Source organism: Terrapene carolina, unplaced genomic scaffold (assembly GCF_002925995.2).
Source record: "Terrapene carolina triunguis isolate 2854851 unplaced genomic scaffold, T_m_triunguis-2.0 Scaffold58, whole genome shotgun sequence".
Classification (NCBI taxonomy): Eukaryota; Metazoa; Chordata; order Testudines; family Emydidae; genus Terrapene; species Terrapene triunguis.
Genome location: NW_020664409.1, coordinates 78,795,477 through 78,819,245, shown reverse-complemented (window position 1 = coordinate 78,819,245; position 23,769 = coordinate 78,795,477). Strand labels below are relative to the sequence as shown.

At 42.8% G+C, this 23,769-nt stretch overlaps 1 protein-coding gene across 1 annotated transcript in view; it reads left to right on the top strand.

The window, feature by feature from the left end:
* The window catches only part of NCALD (neurocalcin delta), a 71,206-nt gene extending 49,459 nt beyond the window's left edge, over positions 1-21,747 (top strand). The window contains exons 2-4 of the mRNA XM_024208942.2: positions 3,675-4,073; positions 15,060-15,165; positions 21,607-21,747. Of these exons, the coding sequence (XP_024064710.1) occupies positions 3,696-4,073; positions 15,060-15,165; positions 21,607-21,704 (582 nt within the window). The 5' untranslated portion in view covers positions 3,675-3,695 and the 3' untranslated portion in view covers positions 21,705-21,747. The remainder of the gene's footprint in view (positions 1-3,674; positions 4,074-15,059; positions 15,166-21,606) is intronic.
* The last annotated feature ends 2,022 nt before the right edge of the window (positions 21,748-23,769 follow it).

Here is a 23,769-nt window from a genome sequence, read left to right as displayed (position 1 = left end):
GACATGCCGCTGCTTCCAGGAGCTGCTAGGAGCGGCCCCCAACCCTGCTCCCTGGCTGGAGCGCCGGAGTGGGGCAAGCTCCAGACCCCGCTTCCCAGTTAGAGCTCAAGGCCGAATTAAAATGACTGGCGGGCCAGATCCAGCCCACAGGCCGTAGTTTGCCCATCTCTGGTCTAGAATGAAAACATCTTGTTTAGTGGGCGTGAAATACAGATATCCTATCCTATCTCCTAGAACTGGAAGGGACCTTAAAAGGTCATCAAGTCCAGCCCCCTGCCTTCACTAGCAGGACCAAGTACTAATTTTGCCCCAGATCCCTAAGTGGCCCCCTCAAGGATTGAACTCACAACCCTGGGTTTAGCAGGCCAATGCTCAAACCACTGGGCAGCTTGGCAGAGGCCCTGGAGGTTTTTCACCTTCCTCTGCAGCATGGGGCACGGGTCACTTGCTGGAGGATTCTCTGCACCTTGAGGTCTTTAAACCACGATTTGAGGATTTCAATAACTCAGGCATAGGTTAGGGGTTTGTTACAGGAGTGGGTGGATGAGATTCTGTGGCCTGCGTTGTGCAGGAGGTCAGACTAGATGATCATAATGGTCCCTTCTGACCTTAAAGTCTATGAGACTTCAACAGCATTGTCCTCTCTCTCACACACCAGCTATGGATTTCATCCCATTAGCTCTTCTGTAATAAGATTCAGCAAGTAAACTTGCTTAGCATGTCTCCCCCAGAAGGCCAGAAGAACAGGGCCAGGTTTACATGTTGGGCATCCCTAGATGCAGGGGCTCAGAGCCCCCACCACCCCGGTGCCCACCACAGCCAGGAGCTGCAGGGTGTCCCCACCATGGTTGGGAGCTCTGAACCGCCGTTGGCAGCGGGGTTACCCCGCCACTTTTAACTTTTAGGCACCCCACTGCCCAGCACCCCCTGCACAGCCAAGTGCTCCACTCTGACCCCACACTGCCCAGCACCCCAACATACACAGACCTCCCCCAGCCCCACTGCCCAGTGTCCCCCACTCCCTCACTGTCCAGAGCCCCCCCACAAACCCACTTTCCCAAGCCCTGCCTCCCCCCCAGCCACACTCACCGGCCCCGCTGGAGGTGACTGTCGGCTGGGCTGAGCGAGGAGCACTCCAGCAGGGTTGCGTGGTGCCCTTCCCCTCTCAGCAAGCTCCACCCCCTGCTGGGACCCGGGCATGGCAAAATTTGAATTTTTTGGCACCCCTAGAATGCCGATGTCCCTAGTCACGTGCCTACTGCGAAATCCGGCCCTGCAGAAGAATGCTAGTTCTAATCATGATGCTCAGTAATTACTGTTATAACTTTTTGTGTGTGTGTGCTATTTTATGCTGTGTTTTTATTGTCTGGTGCAAGTATTTTCACATGCATCTTAATGTACATTTATAAAAGATTAATATTTGCACTTCTGTAACCCCAGAATGAGGCACAGTCGCAAAAGCCATCTGTTGAAGGCCGCTCTTTCCATTTATTAACATTTGATTTGATAAAGCCTTTGGACTGAAAATGTTCATTCCAAGTTTCAGTCAAATGGCCGGGATATTAAACATCACAAACTAGGGATTATAATGGTTATAAATGCTAACACATCCTTTCCTGCAGCTTTCTTGCATAGTGTCCTCATAGCTCAGATGAGAATAGCACTTACATCTCCAGTTTTGTGCCCTGAAAGTAGCAGAACCTACAGAACTGTGTAATAATGGCAAGCCCCGGTGCCAAACCAACGAAGGAGTTTGGGGTTTTGTTTTTTAATTAAAGCAATACTGCTTTAAGCTGATCTACATCATTTCACCTGGCTGTTTGATCCTCCAGGCTGCTCCCAGAACCTGCATGTGTCATTTTTCCTGATATAAACTCCAAGATTGCAAGCTTGAAAATGTCTGGTTGCTTTAATGTAATCCATTCACTCTGAAAACTCCCAGGTTGTTCATTATGGACCCAATCCAGCTTCCATTTGAAATCACTGAGAGTCCTTCCACTGACCTCATGAATATTAGATCTGGCCCATAAATCAACAGCCTTTGGACCATCTCTAAGGAATTCAGGCCTTGGATCCTGTCAGGGCTTTATAATGCATCACTTGACAAGGGTGAATGAGGAAAAGGTGGTAGCAATATTTACCATTAAAATGGCATTTTCCATCTTCAAAGTACTTCACAGACATTTTTTCTTTTAAAGGCCAGTTTGGTTTTGTTGTTCAGGTCTATAAGCATTAGATTTTAAGGGACCAATCCTGAAAAAATCTCCCGTTGATTTCAGTGGGCATTGCAGATGCTCAGCAGCACACAGGAAATGCTCAGCACCAATGAGGACAGGCCCTACATTTTCACTTCCTCTTTCCAGGGATGAAGGGGGAGAGGCAGGATATAAATTCCCCCGAACATTACATTTCCCACTGACTATTGTTATACATTTTAAACAGTGAAGAAGAAATTTGTATCGTGAACCTGCAGAGATATTTTGTTAGAAGTTCATTAGCCATTACAGATATTTTTCACAAGTTCGACCCTATGAAATAGTGAATCTACCACGGCATAACAATGTTGAAGGCTTTTACAGCTTAAATCACTAACAGCCATGACCCATTTAAGTTACATTTTCATAAATCATGTTTCATGGCTTTCATTTGCATAATGAATCTGACCATTTGTGTTAATTTTTATTTGTAAAGAATGGCTTCCCCCACAATTCAGTCACGCGCTGGAACTTAATAAGAGCAGGGGAATCTGGCTATAAATGCACAGCAATTATCAGGAGAAGCACTTTTAACCATGAAAATGAGGTGGGTTTTCTTTTGGAGATGTGCTTTTTTAAGCTTCCAGTAAAATTAATGATACCGTCCTTTGGAGTAGCATGATCAGGCTCTGAAACAGTATTTAAAAACCAAAGGCCATTAATCCTTACTGCACCTATAGCACAATACAGTACATAGCAATTTGCCTTTGACAAAATGTAACTAAGGTGATTTAATTGAAAAACTGTACATATAAGTTGTATTCAGGAATATTTCTTCATGGTTACTGTAAGGGAAATGACTTTCCAATATTGTAAATGAGGTGATTAGCAGATCACTTTTTTCCCCATATGAGATTTTGAAAGGACCTTAGCTAAATCAATTTACAATTATCTGATACTCCTTTGTAGCCAGGAATAAGAGCTATCGAAAATACATTTACAGGTGTACGCAAAAGAATCCACCCCTGGCTTCTATCCAGATTCCACCCCCTATAATTTTAATGTTAACTAAAAAAGGGACTTATACAGATCCATACCCAACAAGAAAGGTATCTCATAAACTGCTGTGAGCAGCATGGCTAGCATTCCACTGAAGAGCAGAATTTGCTTATAGAGTGAACTAGCATTAAAAGATTAATCAGAATTGAATTTGATTTCACTGTAGTTCCTATGAAAAGACTCAGAAATCAGCGTATAGGTCAGTATTTACTGGTAGTAAAAATGATGGCATTTTTCAAAGCAGGAAAGATGATAAATATATTTACTGCCCCACATTTTGATCTAGCTTACATTGGCAAAAGTGTAGAGTAACTGCACTGAAGTCAACCAGTGTCAGAAAATTCAGAATCTTTGTTCTTCTCTTCCTCCCCCCCCCAAAATTAAAAACAAAATTAATTTGTTGTTTTTTTTCCTCCTCAGGTAAAAAATTTTGACACCAAGATGGGAAAACAGAACAGCAAACTACGTCCTGAGGTCATGCAAGATTTGCTAGAAAGTACAGACTTTACAGAACATGAGATCCAAGAGTGGTACAAAGGCTTCTTGAGAGACTGTCCAAGTGGACATTTATCTATGGAGGAGTTTAAGAAAATATATGGGAACTTTTTTCCTTATGGGGACGCTTCTAAATTTGCGGAACATGTATTCCGCACTTTCGATGCTAACGGCGATGGAACAATAGACTTTAGAGAATTTATCATAGCCTTGAGTGTAACATCTAGAGGTAAACTGGAGCAAAAGCTGAAGTGGGCATTCAGCATGTATGATCTGGATGGAAATGGATACATCAGTAAGTCAGAAATGCTGGAGATAGTGCAGGTATGTACTGTTCAGGAGAGTTTTACGTTTTCTGTTTCACTCTGATTAAATTGTGGGTGCAGTATTGTGAATGTTGGCTGTGCAAAAGGTTATTGTGATATCTTCTCCAACATTTTTAGTCTACTATATGTTTGCTTGAACATAAAAAGATACTGTTAAATTTGGCAAAGGTGAAATACCAATTAGAGTAGGAATGGAGATGTTTATAGCTACTTGAAGCTTTACTGAGTAGCCATGCGGCTTCTTTGTGGGCTTCCCTATGCTGGGAAATTACCTTGAGTTTGAACACGATAACTAACATGATGATAAATATTACAAAGAACTCCATGTAGACAAGGACTGTCATATTGAACATCATGTCAGCTGCTTGTGGGTCACCCTAGTGCAGGGCCTTGTGTTGACCAAGACCAGCTAACACATTTTTAAGCAGGACTGGCCCTGTCTACCTAAGAGCAAAGTCCTCTTTAAAATCATATTGTATGAAGAAATAGCTAAAATGTTTGAAAGCTCTTTTCCTAGCCCGAACATGGCCTGAGCGCTTTACATTGTGTTAGTTAATATAATGTTCCAGTGTAGACAAGCCCTCTCTTGTGATTCCATGCATGGCTTCAGGTATATTATCTAATGTTGCACTTATGAGTTCTTCCCCATTTTCATCTTTCTCTAATGTGTCTTTCCCCTTGAGGGCACATCAAATTAATTGAAAGCTTCATTTTTTTTTTTGTTATAGTACACTTGCATAGTTTTAATCTGTGCAATCCACCTCTGCTAGGGAACCGCCTGCCTCCTCGTCACTGGAGATATTGAAGTACTAACTAGATACGATACTATTCATATTTAAAGATCTGATAGAAATGGAGGGAATGGAATGCATACAAATTAAAATTTATGATGGCTAATTACATATGGTAGAATCATTATAATGCATGCCATTCTGCTCCTTTTTATTAGTCTGTCTTTGAACATCCTCCCAACAGTAACCAGTGATGGCACTCATTCTATTCCATATACATCAGACCATATACTTGACTCAGTTGCAGTCACCTTCGTCTTCTTTTATTTTTTGTAGTTTGTGTGCTTGTTTGAGAGTTAAACAGGACTTCATGTAGCTAACTCTGAGGGGCATGAATGAATATTTTAACAACTGTGTGCCAAATTCAGACTGGTATAAATGGTACAACAACACCACCATCAGTGAAATTGCATCTGCTTACACGGGACATTCAGAAGACGTATGAATAATGGCAGAAATACAGATGAGGGGACAGAAAGGCAGGGTTGTAGCAGGAAAAGCAGCTAATAGGAGGGTATAAAAGTGTATGCAGGGAGGCTGCTTTATTTTGCAGCTTCTTACATCTCCTATGAGTTGTTGACTGGTTTCACCTCTCCTTACATCCCCTTAGTACAGGGGTCGGCAACCTTTCAGAAGTGATGTGCTTCATTTATTCACTCTAATTTAAGGTTTAAATTAGAGCTTCATTTATTTACTCTAATTTAAGGTTTCACGTGCCAGTAATACATTTTAACCTTTTTAGAAGGTCTCTTTCTATAAGTCTAAAATATATAACTAAACTATTGTTGTATGTAAAGTAAATAAGGTTTCAAAATGTTTAAGAAGCTTCATTTAAAATTAAATTAAAATGCAGAGCCCCCAGACCGGTGGCCAGGATCCAGGCAGTGTGAGTGCCACTGAAAATCAGCTCACGTGCCTCCTTCGGCACGCATGCCATAGATTGCCAACCCCTGCCTTAGTATATAATTGGCACCCATTTATAGTCATTTTCACCAGCTGACCAATGTGTCACTTCTTCTGAATTTGACCCTATAGCTGCTAAGATCATTTTGAAAGTGGACTGGGGCATTACACTTCATTGGACCAATAAAACACACTTTCCTTAACCCAGGCAATCACTTTTCTTTCTTTCAAAGACATACACATAACCTTGCCTGTGTGCCATAATAAACTATACAAAATATTCTAGTGAGAAGATATTGCCCCCCTTACAAATTTCCACCTGCAAAAGAAACAAAAAAAGAGTCAAAACAAATACAAATTGTCCCTCACCCAAACGGATTTTTTATCCCTGAAAATTGAAAAGATCATGAAACTCCATAAAGCACCCTCAGGACCTAACTATTGTCCATCTATTGGACAAGGAAGGATTGCAGACATTTTGGTGATGGCCAGCAATATAAAATCCTAAAATAGATCGATTTAAAAATATGGAGAATGTAGTTCACAACATTTGTAGTTTTCCTATGAAGGAAACTATTTTTTCAGTTGCCACAGATCTGCTAATCAGATTGCTTAGCTACTAACTGACTTTGGCTCCTCTTTAGTCATGTAAGCACCAAATTCTGGTCTCATTTACACCCATAAAACCCCACTGAAATCAAGGGGCACCGAAGGGATGAAACTGAGATCAGATTTTATCCATTTATACTTCAAAAACGGAAGGCTGGAGGATGTCTCTTCACTCATATCTATCAATGTGAACGACTGTACAACTCATTAAAGAAAACTCATGCACTAACTGCTAGCTGGAGAATTGGGCTGGCTGTTTGCCACCTCGTCTGTGGGGGGGCATGTACAACCATACCTGAGACTGCACACTGTCCCCCTCCCCCATGGGCCACCGTACTGCATTTGAAAAACAATGTGGCTCTCAAGGCAAAATAACAAAACACAAAAATCCGCAAATCAAATAAAAACTGACGAATAGGTTAGAAGGTGCTCAAGATGACCACTCAAGAATCGGTGTCAGACTCCAACCAGCCCTAGCTTTAAAAACAGAAAGAATTGAATACAGTATCAGACCTCTTTTGAAATTTGTACAGCCAAGCTCCTCTTTTCTTTCTCTCTCTTTTTTTTCAGACTCCATCTATAATAGGAACACACAGACTTGAAATTTCACAAAACACATTTTGCTGCAAGACACATTATCACATCACTGGAGGAAAAAAATTAAATGCATTAAAAATATGATACCTCTTCCTTCCTCCTGTGTTGTTTTTCATCACATAGGCCAACAAAGCACTGGATTTTTAGGGACAAATTCCATTAATTAATGTATTCAACAACCATTCAGTATTGGCAGCAGGGCCAGATATAGGGAAGGTGATCCAGGCTGGGGTGCCGGGCTTGGGGGATGCCGGGTTCAGGGTGCTGCTTTTGTTATCAGCGACAAAAGGGAAAATAGAATGTTAGAAATCACACGTTTTAGGTATTTCATATTTGCTTATATACGGCATGAATAAATACAGATTTACAGATCCTAACATGCAAATGTATCTTCTTATATGACAGGGATAAATCATGCATGCAAATCGTGCATCAAAGTTGTGAAATGGGTTACACGTGCAATAAAAAAGTAGGTATTCAAAAGCTTAACACATGGAGTGGGGTGGGCGCTGAAGATGCTCCTCACCTGGGGTACCATTTGGTCTAGGACCAACCTTGATTGGTACCCTTGCCATACTGCTCTGGTTCCCCTGCTCATAGACCTTGACAGCTCCTCATTCTACCTGTCTCTATGCTTCCAACTCTCCCTCTCCTGCCAAAATTTTGAGGGACTTTCTAAGGTTTGACAGTGAGAATCTCAATCTAAGAAACCCGGTAAGTTTTGTTCAGCAGCTGCTCCCCTGTTACAGACTAAAGGGAACTTCCCAAATAGAGAAGCTGCCTGCTAGATAATGCAGCTATAAGTTCTGTTTGCCAGGCAACTTTGCCTACAAGTGTCCCCTTGTCCATCCCAATTCATAGAACCATAGAAATGTAGGGCTGAAGGACCTTGAGAGGTCATCTAGTCCAGTCCCCTGCACCCAAGTTCGATAGAGCAGTGCTAAATAGAGCAGGACATTTATCTCCCATGTCTTACATACGACACTCCTGTTAATGCACCCCACAGTGATATTAGCCTTTTTTGCAACTGCATCACAGTTTTGGCTCATATTTAATTTTCCAGTCCACCATAACCCCCAGATCCTTTTCAGCAGTACTGCTGCCTAGCCAGTGATTCCCCATTTTGTAGTTGTACATTTGATTTTTCTTTCCAAAGTGAAGTACTTTGCACTTGTCTTTACTAAATTTCATTTTGTTGATTTCAGACCAATTCTCCAATTTGTCAAATTCCTTTTGAATTCTAATCCTGTCCCCCAAAGTGCTTGCAACCCCTCCCAGATTTATCATCTGCAAATGTTATCAGTATGCTCTCCACTCCATTATCCCAGTCATTAATGAAAATGTTTAAGAATACCGGACCTAGAACAGCCCGTTGCAGGACCCCACTAGATACATCCTCCCAGTTTGAAAGCAAACCATTGATAACTACTCTCTGAGTGTGGTCTTTCTACAGCTGTGCACCCACCTAATAGTAATTTAATCTAAATCACATTTCCCTAGTTTGCTTCATACCTCATCGTTGTTAATAAAATTTCTATAGCACTTCTCATCTGTATATTTCAGAGGGCTGGGGCTTGATGGGGAGGGCTCCGTGAGTGTGTTTGAGTGGCAAGGGCATGTGAAACTGAGATTGATGTGGATGTTTTGTTGTCTTACTGGAGATTAATTTTTAGTGGTTGAGTTGATAAGAAATGTACTTTAACAATCTGAGCTGTAATTCAACAAAGTTGTGTGTGCGGGGGGGCTGTTTGGTTGTTTTTTAATTGTGGGAATAGAGGATACTGTATCAAATGTGTTCCACTCGGACATAAGTCATCAGGATCCTTCTCTTTGTGGGAAGGAAAAAAAAGAGCTATGCTTGCATCGTTGATATATCCCTCAGGAACCTATTACAAGCCTCTGATCTATGATAGATTTGCATATTGATACAGTAGGATTTATTATATTCTAGGCTGATTTTCTGCATAGGACAATGCATCAAGCTAATGCATAAAAGGACACCGTCAATGTGAAAATCATTTAATTGGAAATCCCCCCTCCCTCCTCCACTGTTCTTACCAGGAGCCCCAGGGATTCCTTTAAGTGAAATCAAGGAGATGAAAAACATTTCGTTTCTCTTTTTGTCAGTCTGCTGACTTTGTGTGCTTTAGAGCCCTTGGGCACAGATCCACAGAGGGACTTAGGTGCTGCAACACCTGGCTATTAAGCAACGTGTGCACTACGAGGTAGGGGTGTGACCCCCTGTCCATGTACACATACTCGCACGAGCGCTCATCGAGCTAGTGTGGGCGTAAATAGCAGCATAGCCTGGAATGTGATGTGCTATACTGATGAAAAGTGCTAGATATTATTATTGTATGACATCAGTCCGGTCACAGTGCAGTACTTGGGTGGGGAGAAGGGAAGCTCACGTGCCTGCTCTTGCGCACGCTCTGTAAGAAGGCATTTACCAATAGCAGCAGCAGCAGAGCTGAGACTGAAGAGACACTGGGCAGATCTGTGCACAGGGAAAGAAGAGGGTATAATTTTAGTTACAGTGTGTGTCTGGTTGCACAGGCATTGACTTTCAGCTTTCCTGGGGGGTGCTGCACCCCTGCGGGGCCTTGAAGCCCTGCTCCCACTCTGCCCCTTCCCCCAAGGCTCCACCTCGCCTCTTCCTGCCCCCCGCTTCTCTGCCAAGCAGCTGATCAGCAGCAGGTGGGAGGTGCTGGGGGGGAGGGGAAGGAGCTGATCAGTGCGGCCCACCAAACAGCTGCTTGGCGGGTGACTGGTGGGTGCTGAGCACCCACTATTTTTTTCCTGTGGGTGCTCCAGCCCCAGAGCACCCATGGAGTCGGTGCCTATGTCTGGATGTGATAAATTCCTAAGTCTTTTGGAAATAACATCTCCAGCCAATTGCCAGTTGTCTTGAGGTGACATTTTCCTTTCCCCAGCCCTGCAAATACCTAACTTAGCAGGCTCTGTGGGGAGCTGTGCAGGATTGGAGAGGAAATAAAATCACTACTGCAGCCCCTGCTCAGCAGCTACTCTAGCCTAGGTGCTGCAATAGAAGCCGCTTCCACCACCCCTATGAGGAGGTTCCTGGCTGCTGGATCTCATGGCCCTGCCCCAAGCCTGTGCTCCAGTGCTCCCATATGTTTCCGCCTATTCAGAGCCACCGTGGAGACCACGATCTTGGTTCCCACTAGACACAGAAATCCCATGTTGCTCCCATTCAGCCCTGTCCTAGGGGCGCTGTGGGGCTCCCATGCCTTGAGGAGCTTTTGTGCAGGCCATCCACCAAGGGGTGAACACCACTGACAGTGCAAGTCAACCTGTAGAACTCCATATTCCCTTCAGCCTGATGGGTTGGCTGGCAAAGCTCTTTTCTCATGTTGAACCCTATTTATAACATGCTGCATGCAACACATAGCAAGTGACTCTCACAGGGTGAAATTCACCCCTGTACAAAGAGCCTCCATGCGCCTCAATTAAGTCCTGTTGTGAGAGACTCTGGAACTAGCCACAGCTATGGAGTTATTAAACCAGACAATTATTTCTAAAGTATATTTGGAAAATGCTGTGTTTTAATCTATACGTGTTGGGAGTGAGAACTCCAGTCCTTTAGCTCTCTCATATTAAGCTGCAGCATTTCATTTTTGCTGTAAGGATGGAGTTTGATGCTTAATTTTGAGTGTCATGACTTTTGTCAGTCACTGACATGCCCAAAGGAATTTTGGATTGAATTTCCCCCAAGGTGGTGGCATGATCTGGAAGACCCCATCTGGGGCCCTGCATGGCAGGTTGGCAGCATGTTGTGGCTGGGTTGGGGGGAGGGGCTGATGGCTGGAGTAACTATTGCTCACACTAGAGGAGGATCACAGCAAATTTATGGGCTACTGTAGCCTCTTGGGTGCAGGAGCAGGCATAGAGCATCCACAAAGCTTTGTGGAAAGATTCCTTCCATCCCAGTTTCCCACCGGGGTCACAGTGCTTTACCACCCAAATGTTACAATGCCATATGCCCTCTCAGACTCCTCACCTGCATAACAGACTCCTTTTCACTTCCAGCATACATCCGCCCACAGTACCAACAACTCCATTCAAGCTACAGCTGAAATCCAGCTAAAGAGTTCGAGTCTGCCCCCTTGCTGAAATAGTACATGTTTGGTGAGGACCTGAGTAAAATTAAGGGTTTAAGTGAAGAGATTTAAACTTTGCCATAAGTGTAAAACTTCAACACAACCTAATTCTGTGGAGCTGCTAGGGCATCTTCCCAATACCTATCCCACGGACAAGTGTAGCACTTTCAGCTGTCACAAAAAAAAAACAGAAGTGGCTTTGGCCATCCCTCTTAAGCCTGTTCTATACTAATGAGGTAAATTGATAAGTGACACTAGTTAAGTTATGTAACTTAAGTTGACGTAGCTTAGATCAACTTACAGCGGTGTCTACACTGCACTATGTCGACAGGAGAGCGTCTCCCGTCGACATAGCTTCCACCTCTCGGGGAGGGGGAGTATTGAAGTTGACGGGAGAGCACTCTGTCATTGACTTATTGTGTCTGCACCAGACCCACTAAATCGACACCACTGCATCAATTGCAGCAGCACCGATTTAGCTGGTAGTGAAGACAAGCCCTTAGTGAGCTAACTGATCTGTAAGCCTGGGAGAAACTGGGCTTGAGGTGGCTTCCTTTAAAGGCAGTAGCAAAACTCCCAATGGGACTTCAGTGTGTGGGGGATCAGGCCCTTGTTCCCTTCACTAGATGCCCTGTACTAAAACTGCACGAAAGTCAAATAGAAAGAATAGCGTTCTGTTTGATTCTAGTACAGTTAAAAACATTCCCTAGAAACTCATGCTGTCATCTCTACCCCCATCACTGGCTCTCAGACACTTTGTCAAATGCAGGGAGCAGGTGCAGCCCCCATGGAAGTCGCTGTGCCAAATTCAGCAGTGGAATAAAGGATGGCGCCAGTTACATGCTGGGTGTCAATTGGTTATAAACAGGTGGGTAAGTGGCAAAGCAGTGGAATTTGCACCCATTTGTCACTCAGCAAATGTGGAAAGCTGAGGGAGAGAGAGTTCAGCAGGAAAACCAGCCAACAGCAGAGTAAGATAAAACTGGTGTACTTTCCCCTCCCCCCAGCCTGGCTCTCCCCTCCCACACAAACCACCCCCACATGCCTGATGCAGGGATTACTGGGTGAAGGTCTATGGGCTGTGTTATGTAGGAGGTCAGACTAGATGATCATGATGGTCCCTTCTGGCTTTTAAAATGTATGAAGTCATAAAATATATACCTGGCCTATGTCCCCTTGGCCTCCGAGAGAGCTGCGCCTGCTTCTCTCAGGACTCAGTTTGGTCCCCATCATGATTTTCTTTACTCCAGAGTTATGCCAACTTTAGCTGCCCTAACCAGTGCTGTGCGCCTGTGAGGGACAGTCTGCACAGACGGAGGTTGTGTATAGTCAGCAATCAGCAGTGATTAGTACCAGTGATGGTTCCAAGAGCCCAAGGACTCCCGTTATGCTCTGTCCCATGCCGGAGGCACAGGGAGTGGACAAGGCTCCTGCACCCTTGCATGCCCATGTAGAGGTTTGAGCAGCATTTGGTCCCAGATTAGGGACTATCCAAACATTTTCACGTTATTACATAAACCTGCTTCCTTTGAGAGCTTTCTCATTTAAAAACACTGTATAGTTACACTCAGTTAATACAGGGGCAAATCCTGAGTTTCGGAATCAGTTTTCACTTGGCCATTACATAGGGAAACTTCTCACTGAACAACTGAGTAAGGCCATAAAGCTTTGATCAGAGACATCATTTTCAGCACAAAAGGAGCATTTTATTATTCCCATCATGCTCGGGCTCTCCTAGAACATCTCATATATTATTCTTTTAACACTCTTATGTTAAAGGGACTCTGTAGGATGAGGACATCATTAAACAATTTTGTTCTAAAAATCTGCATTTTCTTACTATGGTTACTTGAAGTGTAACCGTGACTACAAGCCCAGCTAATGTAATTTTGCCCCACGCTTTCTCTTTATGCTATATGGCGCTCTAACATGCTGGGGTGGACTAACCTCCCCTCTAAATAAAAGTTTAGCTATTTAACGAATGACAGATTTCTAAGGATCAGTGCTGCTGTGATCTCTGCAAACCAGAACTAGGCAGGTGTAAGCGCTGAGTGTCCTTCTTCACCTTCTTTCCTTTTCCTCTTCACTCCCCATTCCTGCCATCACCATGTTCATTTGCTTGTGTGTGATCCCCCCATTCTCTGTTCTTGTGTCTGTTACACTGTAACCTCTCTGGGATAGGCACTGTGTCTTCTTCTGTGTTTAGACATTATCCTGCAGTGTGAGACTCCAATCCTCATTGGTGCCGTTGGGCACTTTCATTATACATCATGATGATAATCCTAGAATATCAGGGTTGGAAGGGACCTCAGGAGGTCATCTAGTCTAACCCCCTGCTCAAAGCAATAATGAATGAATCAGGTGCTCATCACTTTCCCTATTCAGTTGTCAATTAATATCGAAACATCCTTTTCTGAACCTACAATTATTTTTAGAACTTGAGTCAAGTATTAGAGGTCCCCCAGCGCAATCTGTTGCCATAATGTTAGTGACATAATCTAGGGGACAGATGTTTGATTGCATTCATCAAACAGATGAATATTTAATTAAACAGGCAAATGTCTTTCTCAAGGTGTAATTCTTTGTTATTTAGAAATTATGAGCTCCGAAAGGTGAGCAGGTTTTGTCGACAAAAGGGAAGTAGTTGTGAATGCTGGGAAAGCAAGACGTTCATCATTCAGAGACGGAAGTGTCTTGCATTGCTTAACGGTATCCTCCGGGTGATGAAGCTGTGTTGCTGTGCTCCAGAAGCAGTTCCCTTGAGTCTCCTTTGACTTGATGGTTAAAACCTCCAGTGCAAAGGGCCTTCATGAAGGGGCAGATGGCAAGCTAGAAAGTGGAATTAAATTAAGAGATCTTGGGCCTACACCCAGGATGAAAAACAATCAGAGGGGGAGAGGAAATAACCAAAGTGTTGATGTCTTGGGCCAATTTATAAAATGGCTGCTACAAATTTTGCATGTGCACCTGTGGTATCTGGAAAACATGTATTTGTGCATGTGCAAATAGGGACTTAGGTGCACAATTACCTGTTTTGCACGCAAAAATACCAGTTTGCATGTGCAAATACAGGGTTTGCATGCACACTCAGTGTGTCCACATTTTGCAGGCACAATTCAGGGAGCCAATTTAGAAAATATGGCTCTTTTTGTCATAAGATTAAAATTCTCTAATCTCTGTCTCTTAATAGGAGGAATAGCAGAGGAACATAATATATCACAAATAGAAGAGTAAATACATAAAATATGTTGGATACAGTACAATTTTGGTGTGGCACCAGGATTTCTCTTCTCTGTGGAATGACCCAGATGAGGTTGTTGTATCTGTCAGTTTATGCACATATAAAACTTGGTGCGGTAAAATATCGTATTTTGTAATATGCTAGGCACTTCACAGGCATGCAATAAGATGGGTCCCCCTCCCTTGGAAAAGTAACAGTATAAACTGACAAAATAACCGACAAAAGAGTGAGGAAAGAAAGCAGAATTGGGGCAAAGTAAATAATGGGGAATGGGAATGGAGTGGGAGGTTGGGGAAGGGATGTGCAAAAAGATTAAAGAGTTGCCTGAGTGACACGGTGTGCATCATGTTATATTTGGAACCATCCATTCATTAGTTTATTGATCTAATGCATTTTGATGATTTGTAGTAATGTGCTGTAAGTATGATAAATTGTTCTGAAGCATATTGTAATAGGGAAAAATACAACCTCAGTCCAAAGCCAGAATTATATTAACAGCAACTCGATAAGGAAACAAGGTTATTTATCAGAAAGTCTCCAGTGTAAAAGAGCAAATGTATGTATAGATCTGTGCATTGTCACTCTCACTAGGAATCTGTGGTGAGAATCCAGGCTGAGGTTTATGTGATGCTATGTTTGTTGTTTTCAGCATCTAATAATTGCCCCATTCTAGTCAGATCAGATATCTATTATCAACACTTTGCTTCTATCACCTTACTTAGGCAATCTATAAGATGGTTTCTTCGGTAATGAAGATGCCAGAAGATGAGTCAACACCAGAGAAAAGGACAGAGAAAATCTTCCGTCAGATGGACACCAATCGAGATGGTAGGAATCTTAGGCATTTCCCTTTAACACTCTCTACTCTGCAGTTACTGACAGCTGGCTTTCCATCAAAGAGCTAGACTGATTGAGGAAGTAGAGAGAGATCACTCTGATGTCAAGTCAGTCAGTAGTTTCAGGGTAGTAGCCATGTTAGTCTGTATCAGCAAAAACAACGAGGAGTCCTTGTGGCACCAGCTAACAAATTTATTTGGGCATAAGCTTTCATGGGCTAGAATTTAAAGTAGTGACTCCTCTGTGGCCTTGGGGAAATCACTTAGGACTTGATTATGCTCTAGCTCTGCTGACTTCAGTGCAAAGAGGCTCTGGATTCTACCAGTGCCTACAATTGAAAGCAGAACTTGGCTCTTTAACCTGTCTGCTGCAGTTTCTCCATTTACCTAACTCACAGAAGGTTTGGGGAGGGTTTATTAGTTAATGTTTATAAAATGCCTTGAAGATGAAAACATGAAAGGCTAGATCACCAAGGGACTTCGACGTTGTAACTCCTAACTTCTAGGCTGCCTAGTGGAAACCTCAGCCCCAGGTTAGGTGCCCAGGCTCCCATATAGCACATGGGGAAAGGTAGGCACAGAAGAGAGGGATCTTTTGAAGCCAGCAAGCTGAGCAGGGCGCTGCCTAAACTATCCAGGAGTGAAATGCAGAAGAAAGGGGCGGGGCTTTGGGCGAAGATCGGGCCCTCTAGGCACCAGACTGATGAGCTGGAGGAAGATGCCTATCTCTGCTCGGGATTCGCCGCCGTAAAAACCACTCCTGGAGTTAGATGCCTAAACCAGGTCAGCCCTTTCTTGTGAAAACACTCAGAGAGAAAGAAACCCACCCAGTTATAGCCCTTAGTCAGGGCATGCACCTAGGATGTGGGAGACTCAGACTCTTTGCAACCTGGCCCCAGCTGCACCGCCGGTGAATGCTGGGGGGTGGTTCCCCCGTCCCCCAAGCCAGCCCTGCCCCCCCCCACGGAGGCCTGGGCCCCACCCCAACGGAGGACTGCGTAGGGCCCCAAAATAGCTAGGGATGGCCCTGCCCCTGAGTACCAAGAGCCTGCTCCTTTCAAGCCCTCTCCTGGAATGTGGGTGCTCTGAGTTCAAGTCGGGCAGAGGGTTTCCCACATCCCAGGTGAGTGCTCTGGGCAGGGGTGGCTATATGTTTTTTGCCGCCCCGAGCACGGCAGTCAGGTGGCCTTCGGCGGCACGCCTGCAGGCGGTCCGCTGGTCACGCAGATTTGGCGGTGTTTGTGCGGGTGATCTGCCAGTACCACGGCTTCGGCGCACCTGCCGCCGAAGCCGTGGGACCGGCGGACCTCCCGCAGGCATGCCGCCGAAGGCTGCCTGACTGCCGCCCGTGCTTGCTGCGCTGGTGCCTGGAGCCGCCCCTGGCTCTGGGCTATTAGGTGTTCTGGACACATGAAAAGTTCCCTGTCTGCTCACCCCGAGCTATCTTTCACCCAAGGCTCAAGCCGATAGGCATGCTGTAAGAACAGGATCAGGTCCTACAAGCAAAATAGGTGGGGGAGACACCTAGTTTGAGAATCCTGCTGGAGCTTTGGTATGCGCTGTGAGGCAGTGTCAGGACTTGGGCAGCTTTGTGTGTGCCTGCCAGGCAAAACCTAGGTGCCTGCAGGGTTAGGCAGCATCTGAGCTGTGGTTTTGAGAATGTCAGTGACGCCTAAATGTTGGATTTAGGTGCATAAAGAGGCCGTTATTGTCTCTTTGTGAATCTAGCCATAAACAACCCTGATCTCGGGGTATGATGTGGTTGCTTTACATTGCACTCCTGGCAGATTTGGGGCATAACCATCTAGAGGAAGACTGCCCCAGCACAGAGGGATCCTACAGTTTCATAGAGCTAGTATTGATACTCCTATACCACCACCCCTACCTGTTGTCAGCTGAGAAGTCATGGCCAGAAGAAAAGGGGCGTGTCTGGGACACCCCATGTGTCTCTGGTATCTAGCAGCTATGGCTGCCTTGTTGGGCCATTGGCAGCTACAGTAATGTAGAAACAGCCTTCAAACCATCTACGTTATGCTGGAGAACCAGCACAGCAGAACACGCACTCTGCATTGGTGTAAATAATTGTACAAGGCGAAGGAAAGTGAAGACTCCAAGGTATGAAATCTCTTGGGGATCTCTCTCACATCAGTATACGCAGTCCCTTTGTGCTAAAATAACCCTCTACATTGTTGTTAGCAGCTGAGTAAAAAAAATCATTATAAAGCAATAAAGAATGAAAAGCCATTACTTATTGGAAAAGTGTCTCTTCTAGAGTCTTTTCTATTTAACTCATGTCATTGCCTTATTGTAAATATAATACTAATGTTTACTTTCTTCTGTACAGTCTTGCTTAGCAGACATCTACAGCTTTCAGGCAGTCCTGCAACATCCATCTTGCAAGGAGGGAAAGAAAAGATTTAATTTATCTCCGCTAATTATACAGCTAATCAAGAGGCTGTGTGAAAACTGATGGCCTTATCTTATGTTTCAAATTTCAGAATTTCAGGGTTTAGTTTTGTTTTAAAGAAAGGAAATTAATAGAATACCATAGCTATGGAAATGTAACCTCACTAAACTGAAGTGAAATATTTCTAAAATTGGTCAGACTTTTTAAAGGGGACTTGATGCTGCAGAATTGTTGCTTAGAAACCTATGTTCTGCAAATTAATTAAACGAAAAATCAGAAGTGTTTGCAAAAGGGAAGTCATGTACACAACATTTCATGGCGAGAGGTGTGGTGTACATTTGGACCGCGGTTGGATTTGAAGTTGTTGGGGTTTTTTTTAATCTTTGTGTTAGATCTTAAACAGCTAAGTTTAAGTGGTTCTTTTTTAAAAAAGTACATCGGGCTTAGACAATATAGCTTTTGTCATCTTCACAGCACTTTACAGACATTGACTATGGCTCCCCACAAAACCTTGTAAAGTTAATAGGTTAATTTAAAGTAAATATTATCACTATTTTTCAGATGGGAGACTATCTATTGTAGGCTTTTGTACAGGTGCTCATCATTGTGGAGACTTTCAGTGTGAGACATGGGTTTAGAACCCAGGTGTGCCTGGCTCCTTAGACCACTGCGCCTTGCCACTCTAATAGACAGACTAGGGCTGGGGTATTCAAAGGAGCCTAAGGAAGTTTGGTGGGAACTAAGCCACTGTCTCCCTTTAGTCTCCTTTAAAATTCCCTGTCTAGCAGGATAGCTGGCTCTGGAAGAGTGTGTTGAATTAGGAGCTTTGATCAAGCATGTTAGGAATCTCATTGTTTTGGGGAAAATGGCAGTATAGTAGAACCTCAGAGTTGCAAACACCTCAGGAATGGAGGTTGTTCATAACTCTGAACAAAAACATTCTGGTGTTTTTTCCCCAAAAAGTTTACAACTGAACATTGATTTAATACAGCTTTGAAACTACTATGCAGAAGGAAAATGCTGCTTTTAACCATTTGAATTTAAATGAAAGTCACAGAAACAGTTTCCGTTCCCTTGACAAATCTCTTTCTTTTTTAAACTTTCCCTTTATTTTTTTAGTAGTTTGCATTTAGCACAATACTGTACTGTATTTGGTGAGGGGGTTTGGGTTTTTTTGGTCTCTGCTGCTGCCTGATTGTGTACTTCCGGTTCCAAATGAGGTGTGTGGTTGACCAGTCAGCTCGTAACTCTGAGTTTCTACTGTACTCCCTGTTGAGCAGACAAATTTGGTGTTCATTACTTATTATGATTTATTAGTACTGTGGTCACACTTAAACGCAGCAGTCGGGATCGGAGACCCATTGTGCTAGGCACTGTGCAAACGTATATCAGTAGACAGTGCCTGCCCCAAACAGCTTACATGCGACAGGCCCAGTCCAGCAAAGACTTAGATATGTGCTTATCTATGTGCACCATGAGTAATCCCATGGTCTTCTATTAAGCACATGCCTAAACCTTTGCAGGATTTGTGGCTTTTCTCGAAAAGACAGGGGGAAAACTCAGCAACGTAGAACCAGAATGTCAAAGGTATATGGCAAGTCATTCAGCAAGTGCTGTGCTGGGTCCCTGCCCTCTGGTGGTAGGATACAAGTAATACTCTGTGGCTGCAATGGGAGTTATTCATACACTGCCATGCTAGAGTAGAGGCCCATCTGGTTTGCAGAGCAGCGTTGGCAATGGCCTTTGGAGAAGATGCAAATTAGAGCTGAGCAAAATTCAGAATGTCTGTCCCACAGGGAATTCCAACATCTCAACATTTGTTTTCATCCCAAATCAGGACAAGAAATTGAAATTTTGAAGAAAAAAAATGTTTGGGGGGGGGAACAAAAATACTGAAGTGTTTTGATTTGGAAATGTAGAAATGTTTCTTTTTGACATTTTCAGTCCAAATGAAACTTTTTGACACTCCCAAATTGAAATGCTTTGTTTGAAGTCAGTTCAACAGTAAATTGCATTTCCCGTTGTGGCATATTACCTCGTGGGAGTTCAGGTGAGAGACAAATCCACATTGTATTATGGGAGAAGTATTTCTCCAGGGAGCTCATGCAGTAGGAGAGAAAGGGGGACCAAACTGCAAATCCCATAAGGTAATGTGCTGAGAGGGAAATGCAGTTCAATGTTTTATTGAACAAAACAAAACATTTTGGGTCAGTTCAACAAAATGAAATATCTGATTCTGGTCAACTCGACCCAATCTGAAATATTTTATTTCAATTTTTCCCAATGGAAAGTCAAAATTTCAGCAAAATCAAGATTTTTTTCCCATAGAAAATTTTGATTTTGCAGAAATAGATTTTTTTATTTTTTTTATTTTTGCCAGAAAGTCATAGAATCGTAGAAATGTGGGGCTCGATGGGATGTCAAGAAGTTATCAAGCCCAGTCCCCTGTGCTGGATAAAGTAAACCCAGACCATCCTTGACAGGTGTTTCTCCAACCTGTTCTTAAAAACCTCCAATGATGGGCATTCCACAACCTCTCTTGGAAGCCTATTCCAGAGCTTAACTATCTTTATAGTTTAAAAGTTTTTCCTAATATCTAACCTAAATCTCCCTTGCTGCAGATCAAGCCCATTACTACTTCTCCTACCTTGAGGGGACACATGGAGAACAATTGATCACCGTCCTCTTTATAACAGCCCTTAATGTATTTGAAGACTTATCAGGTCCCCCCTCAAGTGTCCTTTTCTCAAGATTAACCATGCCCAGTTTTCTTAACCTTTCCTCATAAGTAAAGTTTTCTAAACCTTTTACCATTTTTGTTGCTCTCCTCTGGACTCTCTCCAATTTATCCACAACTTTCCCAAAGAGTGGCACCCAGAATTGGACACAGTACTCCAGCTGAGGCCTCAGCAGTGCTGAGAAGAGCAGGACAATTATGTGTCTTATATATGACACTCCTGTTAATACACCTCCAGAATATCAGCCTTATTAGCAATTGTGTCACATTATTTCATATTCAATTTGTGATCCACTATAACCCCCAGATCCTTTTCAGCAGTACTATCACCTAGCCAGTTATTCCCCATTTTGTAGGTGTGCATTTGATTTTTTCCTTCCTAAGTGAAGCCCTTTGTATTTGTCTTTACCGAATTTCATCTTGTTGAACTCAGACCAATTCTCCATTCCAATGGAAGTTTTTCTATCTAGTCTATTGCACACAAGCTTCTCAGATAGAGGTTGCCCTGTAGTGATAAAACCTGCAGTTACAAATCAGCATCTAGATACAACTGTAATGGGCGCCCTAAAGAAACCCCAGGTGAATAGATGGATATGGGTCCTTAATTCAGACATACATTTGGAAAAGGTACTTGTGTGTACTCAGAGCAAGTCCATAGCTTTTAGAGCCTGCCTGTCTCCTCCTGTGATTCTGGGTCTATTGCAAAGAACCAAAGCACTTGTGCCACCAGCCCTCACATTTAAATGGAGGGAGCATTCTCAGAGCATGTCTACAGTTACCATGGATCGACGCTGCGGCAATCGATCCACTGTAAGTTGATTTAGAGGGTCTAGTGAAGACCCACTAAATTGACCGCAGATCACTCTCCTGTTGACTCTGGTACACCACTGGAACTAGAAGCCTAAGGTAAGTCGATGGGAGAGTTTCTCCCATCAACCCAGCGCGGTGTCGACACTGCAGTGAGTCGACCTAAGCTACATTGACTCCAGCTACATTATTCACATAGCTGGAGTTGCGTAACGTAAGTTGACTTAACCCCTTAGTGTAGACCTGCCCTCAGAGAGGGTTCTTCACATCTGAAAGTCTCTCCCCACAATACTGATTCACCAGAGCCCAGATTTTGCTACTTTCAGGCAGGCTGCAAGGCCTAACCATTTTCCCATGCTTTCCTTGTAGTGACAATTTGTAAATTTCTGTATGTATCCATAGTGTTAAAGCATTGCATATGTGCTGTGATTAATTAGTGCATTTTATAATGCTAAACAAACATTTATGATTTTTTTTATTAGGCAAACTCTCTCTGGAAGAGTTCATCCGAGGAGCCAAGAGTGATCCATCCATAGTCCGTCTCCTTCAGTGTGATCCTAGCAGTGCAGGGCAATTCTAAAACAGTTCTTTGGATGAATTATGTATCTGCTTTTTGTTTTGTTTTTTTTGCCAAACAACATTCATGGTGGTGTTGCCTCTGTATGACCAATTATGCCTTCTTTTGTGGCATCTTTTAGCTTCTTTTGTTGTGGATTAATTATAAGAATGCTGAATGCTCTTAATAGTTTGTCCAGAACACAGACAGAATACTGTTTTAAATGGACATTGTGGTGTTAACTTGTTTAGAAGATTTTATTTTGTTCAATTTGTCTGCTCTCAAAAGTTAACAACAAGAAGGAAGAAACCTTCAGCAACACATTATTGCCAGATTTTAGAATGCTGTTTTAATAGCTGAAAATTCACCCACAGGATCTGAAGCACAATAGTGGTTGAAGTGCAAAGTGTTACAACAGGTGCAGTATTTGATTTGTACAGTCTTTTTTTTATCCAGCAGGCACAAGTGAAACTACAAGACAGGATGAGTAAGAAGTGTTAATACAATAAATTAGCAAGTTCTAGCCTACTTCAATCTCCCTACAATGCCACGTTGTTTCTATACTGTGAAAGTTTTTAAGGTGCATTGAGAAGGGGGGGGAAATGATCAGCTGTTTTTTTAACAGGATTGTGCTGGTTGAATTAACATGGTTTTATCTGGAAATCAAACACAATTTATAATCCTGATTAATACAAAAAACAAAAAAACAGGTGGATGTTACCTGTTGCCATTTGGAATTAGTAAGTGTAGTTGTGTATATTACAAACTGAGTATTGAATACAAATTTAAGGGAGATGTGTGTTGAATGAAAGAGTTTCAGATTAGTAATAAAGCAGTTTCTACTGCAGGAGACTGGGAGTTGAGCTAAGAAATAACATTGTGCAACCTTAAGCAGCTGACACTGAGACATGTCCACTGTTATGAATGTTCTTGTCTAGACTGGACTTTTTTCTCTCTCTCTCTCTCTCTCTGCACATAGCTAATTCGGTTCCTGTGTCTGCTTCTAAAGGTTGGAGAGCTACTATCACAAACTGTTTTAAAGCTAGAATTGTAGAATTCATACTTCATTTACTTTAGTGGGGTTGAAAGATCTGTACTGAAACAAGGACATGGTACGCTTAATAATATATTTATATATATATATAAATGTTTTAAAAAAATTAGATGTAAGAGAAAACTGTTGAATGTTTATCTTTTCACTTGGATGCAAAAGGATTTCTGAAACTTGCTGCTGCAAAATTCTTTCATTTGGTCAGGGTCACTATATTCCAAGCCGTGTGTACGTTTGGGATCTCTTGAGGAATTTGCAAGCACTGCTTTGGCAAAAAAGCTTAGCAATGGGAGGTACTATGCTGACCGAGTTTGAGATAACCTGTCATTTGTTGAGTCTGCTTTGTGATATGGTAGGTGATATATCGCTGCACTCACTGCCCAATATCAGGAACTTGTGAGACTGCTATAGTATAATCATTGTATGAGGGGCGAGGTTGATATTCTATTAAGTGACCTTGTAGATGCTAAACCTCAACTAGCCTTAATTTAAAATAAACTGAGTAAAATAGGTTAGATCTGCTGCTGCAAACTAGTTAAATGCTGATTAGCTATCAGGAAAAAGCAGTAGAATATATTAACAAGTTTTTACTGATCACTAGCTAGGAGAACATATATACAGTAATTTAGGAAGGAAAAAGATCCTTGACTTAATTCTCAATACCATTTTGCTCTGTCATGCTTAACATATTGAGCACAGTGAAAATTAATTATAGATAACATAGTTAATAAGATCTTTCAAATTTACTATAAGTGGCAAAGCAATCCTGAATAAAAGGTCATCAGGCCCATTTCTTTGTCTCGGATGACCTAAAGGGCTTATCCAGAATCGATTTCAATTTAAAGTGGTTACAGAAATGCCATTGATGTAATTCTCCTGCTAAATGAGCTAAAAGACCAAACAGAGTTGTGTGTGAGAGACAGACAGACGGAGGCACACACAAGTGCAGGTTCAATACATAACTTTTTTAGCTTTTAGCACAGTCACTGGAAATACTACAGTGAAATTTTCTGGTTGGCTGAAATGGTTTTTGCCTAT